The sequence below is a fragment of the Hesperophylax consimilis genome, chromosome 29 (assembly GCF_061612785.1).
Source record: "Hesperophylax consimilis isolate HC1 chromosome 29, BYU_Hcon_1.0, whole genome shotgun sequence".
NCBI lineage: Eukaryota > Metazoa > Arthropoda > Insecta > Trichoptera > Limnephilidae > Hesperophylax > Hesperophylax consimilis.
In genome coordinates, this window is record NC_142864.1 from 12076164 (window position 1) to 12100349 (window position 24186).

General features: G+C 34.4%; 1 protein-coding gene across 1 annotated transcript in view; it reads right to left on the minus strand.

Moving 5' to 3' along the window:
- Window positions 1-2995: 2995 nt before the first annotated feature.
- Window positions 2996-24186, minus strand: part of LOC149409884 (potassium channel subfamily K member 3-like) — a 35058-nt gene continuing 13867 nt past the window's right edge. Inside the window, exons 4-9 of the mRNA XM_089649358.1 lie at window positions 22577-22767; window positions 21185-21372; window positions 19553-19676; window positions 17469-17550; window positions 6938-7228; window positions 2996-6582 (exon numbers count right to left, since the gene is read on the minus strand). Coding sequence (XP_089505484.1) covers window positions 6003-6582; window positions 6938-7228; window positions 17469-17550; window positions 19553-19676; window positions 21185-21372; window positions 22577-22767 — 1456 coding nt within the window. The 3' untranslated portion in view covers window positions 2996-6002. The remainder of the gene's footprint in view (window positions 6583-6937; window positions 7229-17468; window positions 17551-19552; window positions 19677-21184; window positions 21373-22576; window positions 22768-24186) is intronic.

A 24186-nucleotide genomic window follows, 5' to 3' on the forward strand; every position in this document is an offset into this window, starting at 1 on the left:
TGATCTGGGTAGTATTCTGATGCAGTAACTAACCACAGTGACTTCTCGGAGACTCTCAAGGAAGACAGTGTGTTTTTGTTTACCTCGGCAGTGTTGGCACTTCTTATACAGGGATACGCAAGTATCCGATACTCAACGATTCGAATATCTTGGGTACTCCGGCTATACCAGTCTCTTGTGGCCAGCTGGGTGAGGTTATTCCCACTCATGTCGTCGAGACATTAAGCACGGCATTGTGTCAGACATTTTGTAAAAATGCTTGTGCTTTAGGTCAATGCTAGGCACAAAGGAGTCAACAAAGAATGACATGATATAAATAAGAAAACTACAGCAATTGTTTAGTTGTGAGTGAGTTTATGATTATTCTAACATTCTAGTTTTGAAGTTTCGAGAATTCAACAATGATTTGTGGCGACGTGAGTCTCATGATTTCGGTAGTGACTTGTACAGACTGTGCGCAACAAGTTGCTTGCGACGTGAGGTCGTAACATGAGTAATGAATGCTTGCGTATACCTGTGGAAAATGAGCCTTAATTAAATGTAACAAAAAATTTGTAGTAACTATGAAATTTTTTCATATTTGCTTCCTTTATTAATTACCCTGTGCTTCTGGGAGGAATTTTTAAGGAGAGGAAAGAGTTAATCTGAGTCTTGAAGAGATTTACATTGTAAGAGGGAGGAAAGATACAAGCCGACAATTCATTCCACAGCCAAGCTGTTGAACACAAGAACGGATATTTTTTAAGACTATTAGTACGCGTATGGCGTGTCTCCCGTCTGTGTGTCACTGCCAGAAAGGTGTAACACGCTAGCTTTTCAGAGCACCTCCCATAGAAATAACGGTAGAACCCTCATAACATTCCCACTCTTATGTTCTAAAGATTGCAAACCGTCTGTTAAAATTGTAGATCCAAATATAACGTTGGTTAAAAGGCTTTAGTCATGCTTAGTTACTAGATCTGAAAAGTGGGGTACTTCCCAACCATCTTCTTTCCTATCTCCTTCCCCTCCCCATCACATTTAGGTTCACAACATGACAACAAGTTGGGGATGCCGCAGTTCCACTGGCCCGGCCAGTTTGAACTCTTATGCGGTAATAAAAAATAAAATATGAAAATTTTCAACAAATCAAAAATTGGAAAAAAAAGTTATCATTAGAGTGTTGATAAAAGATGTGGGATTGTGAATAATTCAAATTGTGTTTCTGTGAAAGATAAAAATATAATATTACAGGATAGATATATAAGTAAGAAATAAATCAAATAAAATTCTACTTATAGAACTCAATAATTTTTCTGACCAAATCTCATAATATAATATTTTATAATTTTACTAAAATATTTTTATAATCAAATATGTGGAATATTAAAAACTCTAAAATTTATGAAAAAACTACACTTTTGTATAACTGTTTTTATTTTTATTTTTAATAAACTAGAAAAATTCTTTTTGGAAAGAAATATAAATACTTAATTTTAAGTAATTTTGTAAAATTGATAAGTCTATTTACTTAATGTTTGGATTAACTCAAATCAAATGACTAAGGATCGATTTTTCAAAATAACTTTATAATAACCTGTTCTAAAAATGACCTTAGAACGGGGTACCCCAGTAGGATCACATTCTTTTCAACAATTGTAAAAAAAATTAAAAACAAATTTTAAAATTAAAAAAAGAAAAAGTTTTTTGTCGAAGATACTTTTAGTATCGCCCCGGTGAAAGAATACCATTTAGAATCAAAATGTTGCTTGAAATGACTTTAGCCATGTTTAGTGACTAGATCGGAATGGCCTGGAGCTTCCCAACCTTCCTCTTTCCACTTCCTTCAGCCACAAAACACACCCCGATTAGGGTTGGGTTCGCTCCGGACATTGGGGAGCAGTTGGGACTCTTGTGCGGTATTCATACATATTTTTTTTTGTTAATTTTGAAATATTGACCCATATCGAAAAAATTCATTCAAATCGACAAGTAAATTTATATATCAATTAAAAAATGGAAGATTTGAATCATATGTATGTTTTGTTTTTGTTTGGCATGACATTTTTAATAATTCAGAATAAAGAAATGATTGGCACAGAATATCATTTAAATGGCCACAAAAATTTTTTTGCAGTAATATTTTGACATCAGATTTAAAATGTCAGTCTTAAGTGTTTAAAAATTAAATATCACAAAATAATGGAGATCATAAAAACATACAAAATGTCAAATAACTTATTATATTAAAAATAATATCACGTTGTCTTTTTGCAAATAATTTGCTAATTCAATATAATTAATTTTAAAGCTTAGCAAAGATTCTCAAACCTTAATTTTGTACTTCAACTTTTGAGTTTTAAATTTGAAATACTGTCAGATTAAAATTATTATGAATCTTGGTTGTGAAATTATTTATTAGTGATGCAATGATCCGAGATTTTACAAGAATGATTTTTTTTTTTTAATTTTGCAAAAACTCTACATGAAGTATTAATGTACGCATACATAATTTATTATTAGCTCCAACAGGGCTCGTGTTATCTTCGTGGATGCTGGATGGAGGGTCGTTTTAGGAAAGGAACAAGTGTACCTGGATCCTGAAGAAAGGAAACATAGTGGTCGGTAAATCATTCCGCAGCCGAGCTGTTGAACATGTAGTCGTGGAAGCGACTTGTTCTCATGTGACAAACATTAACCTGTACAAATGTTAACGGTGTAATAATGTTAACCATGTACAACTGCTAACTGTGTATAAATGGTAACCATGTACAACTGCTAACTGTGTATAAATGGTAACCATGTACAACTGCTAACTGTGTATAAATGGTAACCATGTACAACTGCTAACTGTGTATAAATGGTAACCATGTACAACTGCTAACTATGTATAAATGGTAACCATGTACAACTGCTAACTGTGTATAAATGGTAACCATGTACAACTGCTAACTGTGTATAAATGGTAACCATGTACAACTGCTAACTGTGTATAAATGGTAACCATGTACAACTGCTAACCATGTAAAAATGGTAACCATGTACAGCTGCTAACCGTATACAAATATTAACCGTGTCGGGAATATTGTGTCGGAATGGAAATCATGGAGATTGTTGGATAAACAGAAATGATAATTGGCATTGAAAGGGTTAATAATCAAATATATTATTATAATCGCATTTAGCATAACCTACAAAATCTTTGCATCACTAAAGCATAATAAAAAATACCTCTATTTAAAAAAAAATTGGCTAAAATAATATTTGCTCAGACAGATAATTATTTACAGTGCTCACAAAAAGGGAAAAAACTAACGGGTTTCACTAAATTAACCTATTACTCAAGATTGGTCAGGTAAAACTAGAAATATACACTCTGCTGTCGTCAGTGAACAGTTAACCTCTAAAAGTGTGAAATATGCCGTTTTAAAACTGATGTCGCCAGTTAGCATAAGATGACCAATGAAATTGATCACATGTTCAAGAAAGAATTTTGATATAATTGAGCTCACTTCGGACACAGACAGGTCCAAATCACACTTCTATCGGCATATCTCTTCAGTGGCTATCTTATTTCAACTCCTTTATGAATCACTTGAATTTGAAATGTTTTTTTTAATTTTATATTTTTTTTTATAATTGGTCCAACCACCAAATTCGAAAAGCGTACAATAATAATAATATATATATTTATATATCATTTTACGTCTATTCACACTATTATAGGATAATATGTAATTTACGTTTTGAAAAAATTTGAAAGGTCTATTTGAATAATTAACAATTGACAAGCGCCATTTTACGATGTGCATTTGCATTAAAAATTACTCATCTGCGAGTGATGATGTTGCGTTTATGATACATGAAGTTTCAATTAAACACATATTGCATGTTAAATAAAAATTTAAATAGTCGATAATTTCAAAAAATTGTTGAAATTTAAATCATTTGACTTTCACTTGTGTTCCCTGCGTCTCTCACTGCACTAGGTTATATTACGGTGTGAATTCCATTCTACTGGCGATCTTCATTTGTTTTTAAAAAAATCTCTTTTCATTCCATACTTCTGGCGATCTTCATTTGTTTAAAAAAAATCTCTTTCATTCCATACTTCTTCATTTGTTTTTAAGAAAATCTCTTTTCATTCCATACTTCTGGCGATCTTCATTTGTTTAAAAAAAATCTCTTTTCATTCCATACTTCTGGCGATCTTCAGTTTCTAAAAAAAAACCTGTGCAACTTTTGCAAAGTGTTGTATGTATCGTTTCTTTATCCAGTTAAGTATCTTTGAACCAGATCCCCAAAGTAAAATGTAATGGAAATTCCGAGAAAAAATTAACTGGATCCATTTGATTTTCAAACCGGGTCAAGAAATATTTTAGAATATTGTAGACAAGGTTCATTACATTTTTTAAGCGATAGTTAAAATCCAATCAGTTTGTAGGTAGTGAGATTGTAGCAGCCCCGATTTGGGGAATGTTGGGAGGCGAAATGAATGAGGGAGGGGAATGAGAAGGTTGAGAGAATCTACATAATTAAACAAATTCACAACCTCCGTAGCAGAGCAGTAAGCTCCCGAGCACTGAACTCAAGGTTTATAGGTTAAAAAGCAGAAACGGGCAAATAATTTAATGTGAGTAGGGTTATGTAATTGCCCGCAAATAGAGATTGCCCACTCTCAGTTTGATTGTTCTTTTCTCACTAATGTATGCAAATGTTTCACCAACAGATGTCTCTATTAGTTCAACGTGAATCGAAAAATATCACCATACCGGCAGATAGCCGTGTCACCATATGGCCAATCGTGTTGATTTGTGGGTATAATCTGTTTAATCAATTATTATTGACTAGTAACAGTCGCTACACTCATGCACTCTGGCGGAGTAAAAAGGTGGCATCAAACACGGCTACCATCTCGACAGGATTGACCGGAAACGGAGCACACAAAAAATTTACAGACAGACAAAATGCAAAGTGGTCGAGTAAAAAAGTACTTCACTTCGCTTAGTCAAAAACAAAAGAAATAAGTGTGATCCATCTTCAGGTTGTTTTAATGAAGATTTTTATTGAATCGTTGAAGTTGGCAACCAATGTCATTATTGTGGGCAATCACTGTACATTTAGCTATATTTGTTCATTTAGTTACTTTGTAATATAATCAATAGAAGGATTTGATAGGTAATTGATTAAATTAATTATTTTCTAATATGGCAGGTAGGATGATAAAATTTCTTTAAGTGGGCAATAATTAACTATTTTCTTTATGTGGGCAATAATGAACTATTTTACATCACATATTATATGAGTAGAATTCAAAGAATTCACACAAACAAATTACATTTGCACATCGTTCATATGTTTAGTGACTAGAACTGAATAACAAGATACTTCACAATCTTCCTATTTCCTTTATCTATCTCATCCATCACTTTATTCAACCTCACATCATTCTAAATGGAGATGACATAGTTCCGTTGGCTCCAGACAGTTTGGAAATTAGTTTGGTATCACATAAAAAAAGCAGAAATGTTTCAAGAGAATGCTTGAATATCATCAGTTACTGAATCCAATGTCCACTCTAGACAACAGGGGTATGTACAAATATTATTTGAAATAGTGGAAATTTGAATGCAGCAATCTAAACGAGCGATACTTAACTCTGTGATTGTTTGACGATATATATCACTGTCAAATAAACACCTAAATGTTTTACTGTTGAATTTGACACTGATGATTTTAAAATGATAAATTTCTTTTAAAATGGCACATCAGAATGACTAAGAGTTTCTTAAAGTAATCCATATCAAACTAAACCAAAATCAACTCATACAAATGCACATCGAAGAATCGCACAAAAAACTTCTTTTAAAACTTCAAAAGTAAGCAAAAATACGTTCAGGAATATATTTTAAAATCACTTTGTTAATTAATTAATCGTCCGTAAATTTAAACATCACGATCATCACCTTTGCGCATTGAAACAGACAAAATTTCATCGCTTAAAGTTGCGCACGCTGCCCGTGCTACACGCTTGCGCGGTGCGGAGGCTGCGCAAATGTCAGCGTATCGTTTATAAAACAGAATTCGTTCTCGTCGTCGTTTGTGAGGTAATATCCGCAACTGTCATCGTTGGACACTTGATCACAATTATTTTTGAAATTGGAGCGTTCGTTTTTCACTCTAGTGTTTGTCGCGGCCGCGTTCCACGAATAATCGGCGGTTTTCTTATTTCCTTTGTACACGCAGACGTCATCGTTGTTGTTTTTCTTCTTGTTTTTCTTTCGTTTCGAAAAGACTGTCGACGGGTCTAAGAAGGCATCTTCACCAAGCCGGAAATCCGTTTCGTCGTAGAAGTAATTCTCACCTCTTCGTCTCTGTAACTCTTTGTTTTCTCGTATGTTTCTATCAACGTTTCGCATGATCTTCCGTTTGGAGTAGCTGTTGGATTTGTCGTCTTTCGAAGAGTCGTCCATGAGGGGGTCGTGGCTTCGTTTTTCGTTTTCCGATCGGCCGTCGATGGAGTAGAAGGAACTTCTTCGACTGCCGAAGAGTTGGATGCTTGTACATCTTCCGTCTAGGTCCATACTCGACCTGTGGCTGTATCTGGAAATATATTAAACAAATTATAGTAATCGCAGTAAAACTAATAAAAATTGTCAAAATAAAGCACTTCAAAAACGGAAAACAGAATATTATTTGCACGCTAAAAGGTAAAGGGCACTTGTGTTATTGATGAATTGTAGTATGAACACAGTCTGCAGTTATATGCAACAGTTTACTAGATCTGAACGAACTGTGATCAGGAGAAAAGCAGAACTGTCACATTGATATTCTTGTCAGCTGATACAATTTGAATCGCCATTTAACGGGGACCATTAAAATATCAGAAAAACAAAAAAAATGGCACTCATTGGACGTTTTATGGCTATGTTACATAAAAATAAAATAGAAATATTACCTAAAAGTGTCATAATTAAAGGCATTCTTGCTGCTATTCATCAGTTCGAGTCTTCTCTTCCTCACAAGTTCCCTAAAGTCCTCTTCCTCGATGTGAAACTCGGGGTTCTTGGCGTTCATGTACAGATACCCCGAGGCGGAGTTCAGCCGGAGGGTCCCAGACTGACTGAGACACCCGGACTTCTCGATGTAGCGAGGCATCTTGTTCAGGAGACCCTTGTTCGGCTTGTTCAATTTGGCGGTCTTGGGGGCAGGTGCCACAGGGGAAAGCGGATCGCGATACTGAAGAATTCTGGAAATATCATGAAGTTTACTGAATGTTTGTGGTTGGGGAAAGATAAATCTAGTACATTACAACAGTTAAATGATAATGTTCTATTTTTTAAACTGAGACTGACTATTTTCGTGGTGATGGATCCTGGAATAGCAGGTAATCTAAAAAACTCGAAGCAGATGGCGCTAGTGTGGTCGGTGGTCCTTTGCATGACAGGACAGCTGTGATATGGTTTAAAAGATATTGTCTTAAGGACTTAAAGGCATAAATATTTTTTTATATTTGCTAAACACGGTAGTTGGAGTATCAAGCAGTTATAACATGAATTAAGTGATAGAAATTCAAAAGTAATTCGGAAAAAGGAAAACTTACTTATTTATCTCAACGTATTTCAGATTGTTTTCCTATTGACGTTTGTATCTAAACATATTTTTAAGAGAATAAGATGAGTAATAACTTTAGCTGTTTAATTTATTGGGGGCGTACAACAGAAATAACAATTTTCAGACTATTTTCTGTGAGACAGAAAGTTGAAAAGCGAGGTTACTCAAGTTTCAAAAGTGGTGTAGTACTCGATCTTATTTATATTTATATTGCTATTACTATATCGTTTTGCTCAAATTAAACTGTTCTTACGTTTAAAACCAAAGATATTAGAAGAACGAGATATGCTATGTTGGCCGCCGGACCGTAGGCGGAGTACTACCTAATTAGGGTACTTTGAATACTATCGGGATGTGTACGCACAGAAATTTGTTCTATGTATTAGTGCGGATACCTTAGCGTAAGCGAAGGTGTGCAGTAGTATTGGTGAACAAAACCGGCGACACTGGGCAAAACAATTCCACACAGTATGAACTGCTCATAGCACATCTCGTTCTTCTAATATCTTTGTTTAAAACAGATTCCATAAGCATCAAATAGAACAAAATGTTTATTGCGAAAATGAGAATTTTTCATCAGTTTATATTTATCTATTTTTAAGGCAGAAGGAAATTTTTTCTCAATTTATCATCACTTGAAAACCTATGTCCAGAAATTCTCGAGGAAAATAAAGGCACAATACAACATTGAGGCATTTTAATTACTATTATTAATAAACTTTTGTAAAAAACCATTTGTCACTGCAAAAGATTTCGCCATTAGTCATGACTCATTTTATTAAGAGCAGGAGCCACAGTACCAGCTCAATATTTTCGTACAGCTCGTCTCAATTGAACGGAAGCCGTGACCTCAGAGCGCATGAGCAATGAGAATACTGTGCTCACCCGATACAACTCGCCTGATATGGCTCCCTCGATATGGCTCTCCTAGTGTAACCTTATGAATGATTGTACGACTCATGGTACCGGTACGCCGCGTCGTACTATGAGAAAAATTAGATGCTAGGTAGTTTTGTAGGTGTAGGTATATATGTCTAAGTCCAGAAGTGGGACTGTCACGCGCCATTAACGTCTCTGAGTAATAACAATTAATAAGATTCTAGATAGTTTCAATGGCGCCATTTTTCTTAAGTATCTCCTGATAAAAAAGATTAACCGTTCAATTGAGCTGCGCTACAGTTTACCGCGAGTCGTACAAAAAGGCTAGCTCAATAGTGCGGCTCGTTCATGAGTGAATCATCGCTAATAGGAATAAACAAAGATTGATGGCTAGCGTGACTTCCAGTTCACTAGTATCGACGGCTGATTCGAGCATTTCAGATCACCTGCCACTATTGTAAAATTTATTGTTTATTCTAGGATGGGGTAAGGTTTTTTTTACTTTAGCACACAGACAACAATCATCAAATCGTGAGTATAATATCAAAGATTGTAAAGTTCAAGCAATTTTATTACATTTAATCTATATTGACAGTAGACTATTTCAGCCTTATTAAAAACTACTTACGTCCGTGCCTGTCGTGTATTTCATCCATCGGCAGTTATCTCTATCCATGAAGTTTCTCACATGTACATTGTAAACATTATATTTCTCATAATTGATTCACCGAGTGTAACGTAGGCATCATAAGGATGCACTATTCCTATATAAAGTAGTTAACAATAATATTCAATGCCCAGAGTTGCTAAACAAGATTCCATTCAATGTACCTGCGCGTTCAACACGCTCTTATGTCCTGTTCAGGGTTGATCAAAGCAAAACAAACTCTAAGCAGAATTCTTGCCTGAACAGACTATGCAATAATTACAATAGCGTTTTATCCAAGGTTGATATTTTCAGTTGCGAACTTACCAAATACAAGAGGCCCATAAAAGAATATTTCTCTGAGGGTTTGTGAACAATGTTTATGTCTCTATTATGATTTAATTTATATCTACAACCTCTCTCCATGGCTATAAATGTATTGTTTTGTAAATTTTTCGTTTTATATAATCTTTTGTTTTGTATAAATTTTTTAATTCATATTCCTTGCTCACAAATTTAAATAACTTATTCCATATTATACTGTCTCAGTTAAAGTCACAAGGAGGAAATCCATAATTGGTTTTATTTTACTATATAATACTTCTGTACAAACTGATTAAATATAAACTGTCGATTTCCCAAAAATAAATAAATAAATAGCAAGAAGATAATATTATATGTAAAATATAATGTTTACAACGCTGGCCTTTTCAACGTAATCTATTCCAATACACGGCATGTTTTGACACAATTTACGTGCGAGAAACTTCATGGATCATATATGCAACATCCGCATACAGAGATAGGTGCCGATGGACTAAATACACAACAGGCACGGACATAAGTAGTTTTTGATAAGGCAGAAATAGTCCATGCCACATTTATATTTTAGCAATGGTGAGAAGAAATATTAATAAAAAATGTATGTAACTATGCAAATATGGTGTAACGAAATACATAATATGTAAACTTAACAGTCTTTGATATTATACAGTTGAAAACATACAGGGTTTTCCAATAAGAGGTGTTATTTTGATATTCAAATCGTAAAAGATCAATGGTTTCGTTGCTTGTGTGGCACGTAGCGCCGTCTTATTGAAAGTAAACGCTATCCAGATCAATACCATCCAATTCCGGCCATAAAAAATCATTAATCATCTCTCGATAGCGCAATCCATTCACCGTAACTGTTGCTCCAGCCTCATTTTCGAAAAAGTAAGGTCCAATTACTCCGCCGGACCATAAACCGCACCAAACAGTCACACATTGAGGATAGAGAGGCTTTTCAACAATAACTCTTGGGTTTTCCGAGCCCCAGGTGCGACAATTTTGCTTGTTGACGAAGCCACCGAGGTGGAAATGGGCCTCATCACTCAAGATGATTTGTATTTGATTCACTCAAGTGAATTTTAATAATTTCAATGCGTTGTTGAAGCGTGTATTGTTCCATTTTTATTAATGGCGTAGTTTCTACTTGTCAAATGTCAAAAAATGACAGCTTCAAAAGTAACATCTACCGAATTAGTGGGCTATTCAAAATAACACCTCTTATTGGAAAACCCTGTAGTTTTCCTAACATGTGGACTTAACAGTCTTTGATATTATACCGTTGAAAATATAGTTTTCCTAACATGTGGACTTAACGGTCTTTGACATTACACAGTTGAAAATATAGTTTTCCTAACAACTGCTTGCATAAAAATATTTGTGAAAGATATAGTAGAAAAATCTATGATCTTCAATCTAACATAAGATAACTTCATGGAAAGTGCAATGTCAACAATATTTGTGGCATCAAAATTTTATCAAAACAGAACAGTGAAAGTGGTGTGAAGAATAACTTAAATAAATTTATAACGATGAATTAAGTGCAAAATTTCATTATACTCTTAATTCAATTAACCAATGAAGTGATAAAGATATCCGGGTGTTCGGTTTTGAATTCGGCCACGCTAATTCCAGAAATGTAAACCGTTTACTTTATTTTAAATCCAATGAATGTACCTACATATATATTACTAATAAATCCAAATGAAACATGAAATAGAACAAGACACAGAAAAATAAAAAGATAACGGTCACAACTAGGAATCGAACCTAGAATCTCTTGTCTTACCGGGACAGGCGTCTTAAACCACTCGACCATTAGGACCTATTTATTAAACACATATTAAAAAAATCAGAATTAACAATAGCATCTTGCAAATAATTTTTCCCATATTTTTGGCAGCTACCTCTTTTAAATGATTACTATGCTTCTAATTAAATTGGTTTGTAACATAGATAGTGTCTCGGATAAACATCTGATTTTTTTAATAATAGATACCTATTGACTTTGTTTAAAAGTTTGAATGAATATGAAGAGGTTTTAGACACCTTTCCTGGATTAAGGTCAATATTATTACATATATATATATACGAGGGTGGTCTGAAAAGTTTCCGACCTCAGCGCAAAGATGGCGGTACTCGTCAATAAAAGCTAGTGAATGTAGTTGTAAAATGGAAAAAATTGAGTATCGAGCTGTTATTAAATTTTTGTTTTTGAAAGGCAATACGCTTACGCAAATCAAAGATGAGTTGGACTATGTGTATGGGGACTCTGCACCATCATTTACCACAGTGAAATTTTGGGCAGCTGAATTTAAACGTGGCCGTAAGAGCTTGGGAGACGATGAATTTATTGATAGCCGTCAACAAGGTGCATTGCTCAAAACTTCTGAAAACCAAAAACTGTAATGTGGAACAAGTTTACATCTTATTAAACGGTAAAAACCAAAAAAATATCATTGGCAGTGTTTACATTCCGCCATCGTCGGATGTAAGTGTATACAAAAGTCATTTTGAGGATATAGAGCAATTGTCGTACAAATTTCCAAATAGTAAAATCACTATCATCGGCGATTACAATTTACCCAAAATCCACTGGGGCACCTGCGATAATTCTACTGATTCTCAAAACTCAACCTTATCCGAAACAGAAAAAGAAATTGTCAATTTATGTGATTTCCTTAACCTTAATCAATTAAACAATGTAAAAAATGTCAATAACAGATTACTAGATCTTGTTTTTTGTACTGACACGGCCACTAAGGTTGATGAGTCACTGGATTTGATTCTTGCACCCGACTCCCATCACCCACCTTTAGACATTGTTATATTATGTAGCCCTATGAAATACCAACTTGAAACTAAGACCCAGTATCCAAACTTTAATAAAGCCAATTATGCCACAATACGTGATTATCTATATAACGTTGACTGGTCTATACTAGAGGGAGGTGACCTCGATGGAAATATTAAAGCCTTTTATGACCACTTGTATAAAGCCATTGAAACTTTTGTCCCAATCAGCTTTAAATCATCCTCTAATTTCCCTAGCTGGTTCAACAAGGACCTCATTAACCTAGTAATTGAAAAGAAGATAGCACATAAAATTTACAAAGATACTAAAAACATTTCTGATTATTCAAATTTCAGCATGCTACGAAAAAATTGCAATAAACTATCGAACATTTGTTACAAGAATTATATTAATAATGTTGAACTTTCAATTGGAAATAATGTAAAACATTTTTTTAAGTATTATAAATCACTAAATAACAATAATCATGGAATACCTGAAACTATGCACCATAAACAGAAAACTTCCTGTAAAATTAATGAAATTGTCAATTTATTTGCAGATTTTTTTAAAGATGTGTATGAAGCAGATATACCTAACGAACCAATTCCAAACTTCGAGTCAGATATAAATTTTGAATTATCCCAGATTAATATTGAAATTAAAGACATAGCGGCTTGTATTAAACTACTGGAACCTAAATGTTGCTCAGGACCAGATAAAATTCCCCCCATATTCCTTAAAAACTGTGCAGGTAGCGTCTCTTACCCACTATACCTACTCTTTAAACAATCACTTTCATCGGGTAAGTTCCCGCAAATATGGAAAAACAGCTTTCTTACTCCAATATTTAAAAGCGGAGACAAGTCTCTTGTTGAAAATTACAGACCGATATGCATACAATCGTCGATACCGAAAGTTTTTGAAAAGTTAATTCTTCATAAAATATGTTCTTGTGTAAAATTTAATATTTCTTCTTTTCAACACGGTTTTGTCTCTGGCCGATCTACTCTAACTAATCTTACACTATACGAAAACTTTATCTCATGTGCTCTCGCTAACAGGCAACAAGTTGACTCAATTTATACGGATTTTAGTAAAGCGTTCGACAAGGTTTGTCATAAAATCCTTATAAATAAATTGTCAAAACTTGGAATAAGTGGTAAACTATTACACTGGATTAAGGATTACTTATCAAAACGTATACTGACTGTATGTATCAAAGAACACTTGTCTTACGAATTCGAAGCCAGTAGCGGTGTGCCTCAGGGTTCACACTTAGGACCAATATTATTTATACTGTTTATAAACGATGTCACTTCTATTTTCTTTGATGTTCACATATTATTATTTGCTGATGATATGAAAATATTTAAAATCATTAAAAATATCAATGACTGTTTGTCCCTACAATCCAATTTCAAAAAATTTGCAGAGTGGTGTTCCATTAACAAACTTACACTCAATATTAAAAAATGTCAAATTATGAGTTTTTTCAGAATAAAAAACCCCCTCAAATATAGTTATACACTGAACAACCACATTTTATTATCTGTACCTGAAATTAGGGACCTCGGTATAATCTTTGATAGTAAATTATCATTTAATAATCACATAAATGTCATTACTAGTAAAGCAATGAAAATGTTGGGCTTCATTACTAGAATATCTAAAGATTTCAAAAATATCCATACATTAAAATTACTTTATACAACTCTAGTCAGAAGTCAATTAGAATATAATTCGTCTATATGGAACCCTTCCTACAAAAACTATGCAAACTCCATTGAAAGAATCCAACATAAATTTCTCAGAACAATTAACTTCAAATTAGGAATTCCCTCTGACGACATTGATTACGATTCATTATTACAATTAATGCATCTCTTATCGTTAAAACATAGAAGAATACTTAATGATCTAATTTTTTTATTTAAAATAATCAATCACCGGTTTGACTCCCCTGAATTAACTTCGTTGATAAACTACCATGTTCCTTGTAGACAAACTAGACTCAAGTCACCTTATTATTGCAACAATACTGGAACTAACGCAGAACAAAATTCAATAATACATCGCTTGCACAGATTAGGCAATGAATATTCCAACATCGATCACGCTGATTGTCTATTATCATATAAAAGATGCATAAAACAAAAATTGTCGAATAATACCATACCATCATAATGTTTATGTACTTCAGATTAAAAACTACTAGTACTCGATAGGTAGAAGCTGATATCAGTGCATTATATATTATCAGTCATCATAGGTACTATGTAAAACTTTATCGGACTGTCAAGCAGTGTCGCACATTATTATTATACACGCGATTCTCCCATCTATTACTTTTGTTTCCTTTTCATATTATAATAGTATATATTTTATTCTTTTCATTTTCTAATAGTTTATACCTTTCTAATAGTTTATACCTTTTGTTTCCTTTTCATATTATAATAGTATATATTTTATTCTTTTCATTTTCTAATAGTTTATACCTTTCTAAAATTTTTATTTTATTTTTTACAAACTCTTATTGCCTTTCAGACATTTTATAAGCACTTCATTCTTGCTTATACTACTTTATTGTAGATTATTACATATAATGTCTTACTTTGACTTAATACTATACTACAGATTACTACTTATATTTTATTTATGTCTCTTTTTTTCATACTTTTAACCTTACTACTATTTACTGATTATACCGTTATACTTACATTTATATTGTTGCATTCCTTATGTTGCTGTACTATTCTCTGTAATTTAGTATGTGAATGGCACATGTTGTGCCGTATATGTGAAAATAAATAAATAAATAAATAAATAAATAAATAAATAAAGAATGTTCGGGACATACAAAAACTGCAACTACTGACGATAACATTGCAAAACTTCACCAAAAATAGTGTTAGACGACCGCCGAATTAAAGTGAGAGAGATAGCAGAGGTTATGAAAATGTCCAAAGAACGTGTCTGTCACATATTAAATCAAGATTTAGACATGAGAAAGCTGTCCGCGCATTGGGTGCCGCGTTTGCTCACGTCAGACCAAAAACGTGTTCGAATGAACATTTCCAGCGCTCTGTTGGCGCAGTTTAGGCGCCGATTAATTACTGTAGATTAAACTTGGATACACCATTATACGCCCGAAACAAAAATACAGTCAAAACAGTGGACTGCAAAGGGGGAACCGGCTACAAAAAAAGATGTTTTATCGGCTGGCAAAGTGATGGCGACTGTTTTTTGGGATAGTCATGGAGTTATCTTAATTGTTTATCTTCAAAAAGGAAAAACTAATAACAGGAGCATACTACGCATCATTACTTGACAAGTTGAAGGCAGAAATTGCAGAAAAACGGCCACATTTGCAGAAAAAGAAAATCCCGTTTCACCAAGACATCGCGCCGTCTCACACCTCAGCGGTTGCCATGGCAAAAATCCACGAATTACGGTTTGAACTGCTTGACCATCCGCCTTACTCACCAGATCTAGCCCCAAGCGACTTCTTTTTGTTCCCTAATCTAAAAACTGCGCTCGGAGGACAGAGATTTTCATCAAATGAGGAGGCAATCACCTTTGTGAACAATTATTTTGCAGAGAAAAACGCCGAGAACTATTTGGATGGGTTAGAGAGATTGGAGAATCGCTGGGAGAAGTGTGTAGAGTTACAAGGAGACTATGTAGAAAAATAAATAAAAAACTTAAGAAAAAAACTCTTGTTTCATTGTTAGGTCGGAAACTTTTCAGACCACCCTCGTATATGGCTTGCTCCATCATATTATTACGAGATACATTTTGTGATTTTGCATTTTCCAATAAGATAAAGAACATAACATTTTGAAGAAAAGAAAAATTGCAGACAATACATTTCCTTGTTTACAATAAATACGATAGGTGAAAACATTGAAGGTATTAATAACAATATTGATAACTGTTAACCTATTTAGTAAAAGTGAGATGAGAACATTCAGATGTGGTACGACGAATTAGTATTTTGAGAATGGTTTTACTTTTTCAAAACGGACGGCTTCTGCGTTCCAGAGGTGGAGTGGCGTCGCTCCGATCTCGAAGAGGCGGGTTCAATTCCCATCGAGTACAAAAATATGTTGTTTGTATCTTTTTTTCTGTTGAAAAAATGTGTTCAATTTTGGTGTGAGTGGGCCAAATCAGTTGTAGAGTATAAAAATTAAAATTTGAAAAAACATTTTTGTTATCATTTTTTATTTTTTTATTCTTTCTTTATAAACTCTTCAAAAACCTCCCCAATGTTGCAAACAGATTCCCTCCAGAATACATGATAGTGTCGGTTTACAGTGTAATTTAGTGATATATTTCACCCCAATTACATAAAAACTTAACCTAACTTAGGTAAATTCGATTGTATTATGCGAGGTTAGGTTGAGTATGTTATTTTGGGTTGGGTTAGGTTAGGTGAATACGTTTAAGAAGAAACATTTAACAGTCTATAAGGTTTTATTGAGATGAAGTTACTAATATACAGGAACGTTTGGTTAGGTTAAGTTTAGTTTTGTACACTGCCATCATAAGCAAAAAGGCAGCTATTTGAGAAAAATATATATCTCTAAATAGCATAAAACAAAGTTGCTATCCACGTCGAAACTATGCAACAGATTTCTGTGCGTCCACGTCCCGATAGTATTCAAAGTACCCTAACTAGGTAGTACTCCGCCTACGATCCGGCGGCCAACATAGCATATCTCGTTCTTCTAATATCTTTGGATAACAATCTCCTAGCAATGCCGGGTACACATTAGCTAGTTTCCTCATATTTAGTTCACCAATTAAACTAAATATTAGTTATATTTATGTTGTCAAAAATTATATTTTAAAAATGAGGAAACCATTAATTAAAATAGGTCTCTCTTATTAAATTAAATTTATAAATACACTTAAAAGGTCTTGAATCTAGCTTTTACAAATGGCTATCTTTTTGTTTATGATGGCAGTATAGGTATAAGTTTACGAAAAAATATTTATAGCGACGGGGTTCAAAGGGTTAAACAATTAAAATATTTACAACACAAAAAGAAAAAATTACAAATAGGAAAAAAAAAACGATGCAATATCCTGGTTTACTTGAAATAAATTGATAAAACCGGGATCGTAATCATTACTCATAAAAAAATCAGCGTATTTTTAATTTCTGTGTTTTAATTTTTAAATATATTTTCACACGGTGAATAAATTATAGATTGGAACACTTACTTTTGCTGCCCAAAGCAGTTACAGTGACAGCTGCATACGCTGGGAGCGTATTCTTCTTCAGGAAACTGCATTAACGGCGTGCCTGAAACAGAAAAAAATATTATCAGAGGAATAATAATAATAATCATAATATCTTTATTTAGAAAAGTTTACACATTACAACTATAAATACATATTATGGTGTACATTGATTTGTAACTTTTATTTTTAAGGTTATAAAATTAACAGAAAAATGCAAATATAATATTATGAATGTAAAAAGAAAATAAAAGTACAGTTAGTTGAGGTTTCTCAAATACCGCCTCACTAGGCTAGCCTGTGTTGAGGCAGAATTTTTCGTGTTAGTTCCTAATACCTTCGAACATACCTATACTTGTATGAAGGTGTATTCATTCAATATTGTGGTGACTTCAATAACTGCGAATTTGGGTGAATGCACCGGTGAAGGCCCTATTCTTATTTATGATCCAAGTTTTTACATTATCTTTGAAATTTTTTTGTGAATTTCATTGTTTTATGCTGTCTGGAAGAATGTTGCAGAGCATTGTCACAAAGTATTTAAAGTTTCGTTGACTAAATGTAGTATGTGTTATCGGTATTTGTAGTAAGTTTTTGTTGTTGCTTCGAGTACATCGTGTATTTGAACTTTTTTCGTAGTAATTATGTATATTTGAGTATAGATGAGTTAGGATAGTTTTTGCATATAGCTGCCGAACATCAAACACATTCATAATATTAAAAATTAGATTCGAATCTGTAATTATAGGTAGCCTCAGAATTATTTTTAAAATTGTTTTATTAGCCTTTATGATTGGGTCTAGTGCAGATGAAGTGCCGCCTCCCCATGCTATGATACATACATGCATGGGTTTGCAGACTGGTCGGAAAGAGCCAGCGCTTTCGGGAATCAGAGAACACTCTCGTCCAGGGTGAACAAGAAACAACTATTTACGTCTGGGGGGATGGAAAACATGCACAGCATAGGTTATTACGTTCGTAGTTTGGGATAATTAAATAATTGGAGCGTATTTTGATGGACGCGGAGTCTTCTGGCAAACAACGCATCGTACTATCAAAATCAAAAAAATTGTGTTCTAGCCTGTTTATAAATAAGGGGTTATTTATGTGCTGAAATATAATTTTGTACCACAGAATTGCTCTCACTGAAAGAATTTTGAAACTCTGATAGAAGTATGGAATATTATGCCTTTCTTTGTATAAATTTTTATCAGCTAATAATTACACCAATGAATTTTGCACGGATTGAACATGGTCGATATTAGTTTTACAGTAAAATCCCCAAGCTGTTATTCCATACCTTATAACAGATTCAGCTAGAGATAAATAAATTATTCGAAGTGTGCAGATTAGAACAAAAAATTTTAGTTTATACAATCTGCTTACAAATGATCTTAGTCGTGCACAAACTTTGTTTCTTTGTATATCCCTTTTTATCCCCTACTTGTTACTTGTAGTACATAATTAAGTTGAAATCAAGTGCTATTTTGTAAATTTTTGCATATTGCGTGAGGTGGAATTCTACAATATAATCAATATTTGTATTTTGGTTTTGATAAAAATGTTAAAATTATCTTACTAAGGACAGGTTGTTTCAGAGAATTCGAAAAATTCATCAAATGTCAAGGATAATTTTCAAGTTTTTTTTAAGTTGTATTCAAGTTCTTTTATTATTTCAGTTCTGTGAAGCAACTGGTTTATAATGATATATGTAATAACAGAACTTGAATAGGACTTTCACAGAACCTGAAAAATAACGTTTAAATTTGATGAATTGTTCAAATTCTGTGAAACAACCCGTCCTTAATGTCATTTCTCTCTTCCAGTCTTGAACTCAAATTTGATTATTTTTAAAATTCTAAAATCAATGTTGCCATAGTAATGAAATTTTTTAAACATTTAATTAAATTTTTGGATTATGTTGACAGACCTGCCAACCTGTCCATTAAATTTTGGTGACGGGCCAAGATATTACATTGTCCCTTTTTAGTGAAGTGAACATTTTTAATTGTTTTCCTAGAGATGACAACAAAATAAAACAGCATTTTGAGATTTTTAAATATGACTTGACTTGCCTTGTAATATCTCCCTTGGATCGGCTGGTAATCTCGTTCCCTTAGAAACTCCCCGCAGAATTTCTCCATCCGCCGTAATAACGTCGCCTTCTAACCGCACGGCGCCTCGTAATGCCTGTTGAAGAATATGACAAAAAACATTTATAACTGTTATATAGCTGGTCAAACATGGATCTACCACATACGCCTCAGGGACAGTGGCGGCTAGCTCTAAGAGGCGTTGGAGCAACGCACTCCCACAATTTCGGTGAATCTAAAATAATAATTATCAACTGATAATATTATCACCGAAAATCAAAGCAAATAACAGTAATAAGAGTCATACCGTATTGTTACTCTATATTATAAGAAATAAGTTAAATTCAACGGGCTCGAATTTTCTTTAATAATAATAATAATTGGATGACTTGTATAGCGCCGTTTTTGTGCAAAATCACCTCAAGGGCGCTTTCTTTGTATTACGTGTCACAAGTCATGTGGTGCAAGCGAATTTCACATTGCTCATCGAGAAACGTCACCCAGGAACATTAACTATCTATAAACGCAGAGGGTGGATGCTGACCATAGAATTGAAATTTCTTCGAAACGTGAACGGCGCTTGCCAATACCTCTTAAACTCTTTGGCGAGATGGCGTCACTTTAGTTTCCAGCTACCGATCACTATGGCAGGTTGGTACAAGCTTCGAAATTGTTATTTGCTATTATCCTTCACCGCTGAAGGTTTACCTAGCCGACAGGTAACGTCAGAGGGCGTCGCAGGGATAGACCGGCAATATTTTTAGCGCACTAAGCGCACCACCCATTTTTGTGAGTACAAGCCGCCACTGCATAGGGATCTCATTTCGATAGCTTTCCGTCTACTTTCCTCCTTACTCTGGCTCACTGCCATACATTAGGGTTGGTATCTGCATTCCATTGTGGACTGCTAGCCTCGCTTCTTTGGACTACTTCTAGCGACTACCACATTCAGTCATCCATTAATGGCATTTGCCCTTTGTCCAAATACACAAACTCATCCAATTGTTCCAACTATAAAAATATTAGAAATACATAAATGGTTTCGAGTTAACACTTCAGGCTAATTTTTTTTTACTTTTGGGAACAAATCATATGAATCGTTGCATCTCCCTTACTCCCATGCTGAGAAATATGACCTCAACAGTGTTAGAAAGAGAAGACACCATGCTTTATATTCAAATATAGAAGTTGACCACAGAGGATTTAAATGTGCACCTTTATGAAATCAAAGATTCTGAACACAATTATCCTTCAAAATTATGAAACTTTTTATCAATTATTTTTAAATGAAACGACAAAAAGTAAGGTTACATATGTTTGTAATGCATGTGTTACAAAAAACGTAAGATGAGCCAGTTTTCATTTTTTCATAACTTTAATAGATGAAAAATTATATATTTTTTTATAATATTAAAATTTGAAAGCGTATTTTATCACCTTTCTAGAGCAGTTTTTAGTTTTCGGATACATTAAAAAATATTCAATTTATTTGAATTATATTACAAAGCGAAAATATTCCGACATTCCGTCAAAATATGGCAGTGGCCTGAGGAGTTATGGAGAGACTATGTTAAGATAAAGTTGAAGATACTGGAATATTCTCACCTGTATAGCCTGCTGTTCATCTCTTCGCTCGTCCTCCGTGTTCATGGTGACGAATCGGAGCACCAGCAAGTTGAGGCAGGCGGCCACTATAGCCAAGCCGAACAGGATGAAGATGAGCGCAAACATTACATAGGAGGGCTTTGAGTTGAGGGCGTTGTCCTTCTGCAGGGCTACCATGTCACCGAAACCTGGAAGGGAAAAATATGGGAGATGTAGTAATAAAGTAATTTTTGATACTTAAGTGTATCTTAATGTATGGTTTTAATCTTCAGAATACAAACGTCAGGTTGTTGTATTAGTTTTATTGTGTTTTCCACAGAAGGCGCTCTGAAGAACAAGGGTCCTTAATCATGTTGTTGTCAGCATAGAGCCGGAAGACACTCTAAGTCATTTTTACGATTCTTTCTTTTGCTTGACAGCTCAGCTGAGTAATAACTGCTGGCTTTTGTGTTTCTTCCCACTTACACAATCTCTTCACAACTGAGGTATACTTTCAGGGCTTCATTGCTATTCTGGGGTTACGAGTGAAAGGTGAGGTGTGTATATATTAAGTTAATAACATAATGTTAGAAATATTTTTTTGGTGAAACTGATGTTATAATTATGTTTTTGGTGAAACTCAAACCGTTGGGTTGGATATCTCCAAAGCCTTTGACAGAGTCTGGCATCGGGCGCTTATCGGGAAGTTACCATCGTATGGAATCCACCCAACCCTGCATAGTTGGATTGCGGACTTTCTGAGGGGAAGAACAATTCAAACCGTGGTTGACGGCTCTTCTTCCTCACCGCACCAATGCGGAGGTGCCACAAGGATCTGTGCTGTCTCCGACGCTGTTTTTATTGCACATCAACGATCTCGTTGAATGTGCACCAATTCTCTGCTACGCTGATGACAGCACCGTTCACGAGGGTTATCTTTTTGACAGGCCCCCTTCCACCTATGATGTCAGAACAGCTCGGGAAGTTTTGAAGCAAAAAATTGACCACCACCTCGAGATGGTTCGTGCCTGGGGTAAGGCCAACTTGGTCAGTTTCAACGTCACAAAAACCCAAGCGTGTCTGATTTCGGCAAAGAGGGAGATCAATGACTGTCTGGTGCAATTTGATGGGAGCACTCTCCCCAATAAAGACTCCATTGAAATGCTTGGAGTTACTATATCAGACCGGCTCAAGTATCCGCCTCACAACGCCGCCCAACCGGGTGGTGACATAGTTCCCCTGTCTGTACACTGCACAGGCAGGGACGCTCTGGTGAGGTGTTAAATAAAAAAAATAAAATAAAAATATATATATATTATAGATAGAAGCGGTACTTCACCCTGATATGTTAAGGATGTCAGTTTTTTTATCAATTACATAGAACAGAGGTCCACTAATAAAATTTTTACATACCAATAGTAGTCAAAGTGATGAAACAGTAATATACACTGTCGAAGTAGCTCCAGCCCTCAAATTTGGAAAAGGCGGCTGCCCCCCCAGCTATGATGAGCGATGAGAGCGTTGTCACCACGCAGATCAGGTCCAGCTCTGACGCTCCCGTCTGCCGGCAGTTCATGGCACGTTTCACCGACTTTATTATCACACTGGAAACAGAAAATAAGTCTAATCAGGGTGGCCACAAAAAACGGATTTCAAAATTCCCTGATAATTCCAGGTTTTCCAGGGCAGTTTCTATATTTTTCCCTGATATGTTTTATTTGGTATAAGGACATATCGTTCAAAATTTTATTTTTGAAACACGATTTTCATCTACGCCAGAAAATTAGAACAGATACATAAATAAAGGGAATTCCGTAATCTAAAGCATTTATTATTTCCTTGCACCACAATGATCTATTCAAAACAAAATACACTTATTACAAATTTATGATATTTCGCCTGAAGACAATTTGTGTACAAATGAAAAGACCAGACAAAAATAGACAAATAAACAAAAGTAAGTAAAGTAGAACCCCGATAATTCGAAAAAACGCGTAATTCGAAATTTTCGCCAAAAAAATTTCCACAGAATAATTTAAAAAAAAATTAATTCGAAATTCGTTAATTCGTAATTTGAAATTTATTTTTGTCCGCGCACTAAAATTTGTTCGTGAAATTCGAAAAAATTTGATTTTTGCGAAAATAAATCATAATATTTTGTAAATCTGAATCTAAAAGTCAGCCGTGGCGGTAAAACGCCGAAGAATGTATTTTTACGTGGTTATACATCGTCCTAATTAGTATTATTATTTTGTAAATCTGAATCGATTTACACTGGAATGTTGTATTTTTTCAAATTTATTTCGAATATCCGAGTTTGAAGGGCTGAGAAAATACGTTTTACGCGGATATATGTCGTAGTTTTACGAGTTTACACCAAATATCTGTATTTAAAGGGTCGGCCGCGACTAAAACTCGGCCGCGAAATTTCGATTTACGCGTAAATGTATCGTATATTTACGAATTTATTTCGAATATTTGAATTTAAATGGCCCGCTGCGACGGAAATCGGACGCAAAATTTCAATTTACGCGGAAATATCGTATTTTTACTAACTTTACTTCGAATATCCGTATATATATATAGTTAAAAAATACGGCGCGACGGAAATCGGCCGAAAAATTTCGATTCACGCCGAAATATGACATATTTTTACGAATTTACTTCAAATATCTGAACTTAAAAGGCCTGCCGCGACGAAAAACTGCCGATAAAATTCGATTTACGCGGAAATATATCATATTTTTACGAATTTACATCAAATATCTTAATTTAAAGGGTCGGCCGCGACGGAAATCGGCCGCGCATTCTCGATTTACACGGAAATATATCGTATTTTTGCGAATTTATTTCGAATATCTGCATTTAAAGAGCCGGCCGCGACGGAATACGGCCGCGAATTCTCGTTTAACGCGGAAATATATCGTATTTTTACGAATTTAAATTTAGATATTTGAAAAAAAGGGCCGGCCGCGACGGAAAAATTACCGCGAAATCTCGATTTACGAGGAAATATATCGTAT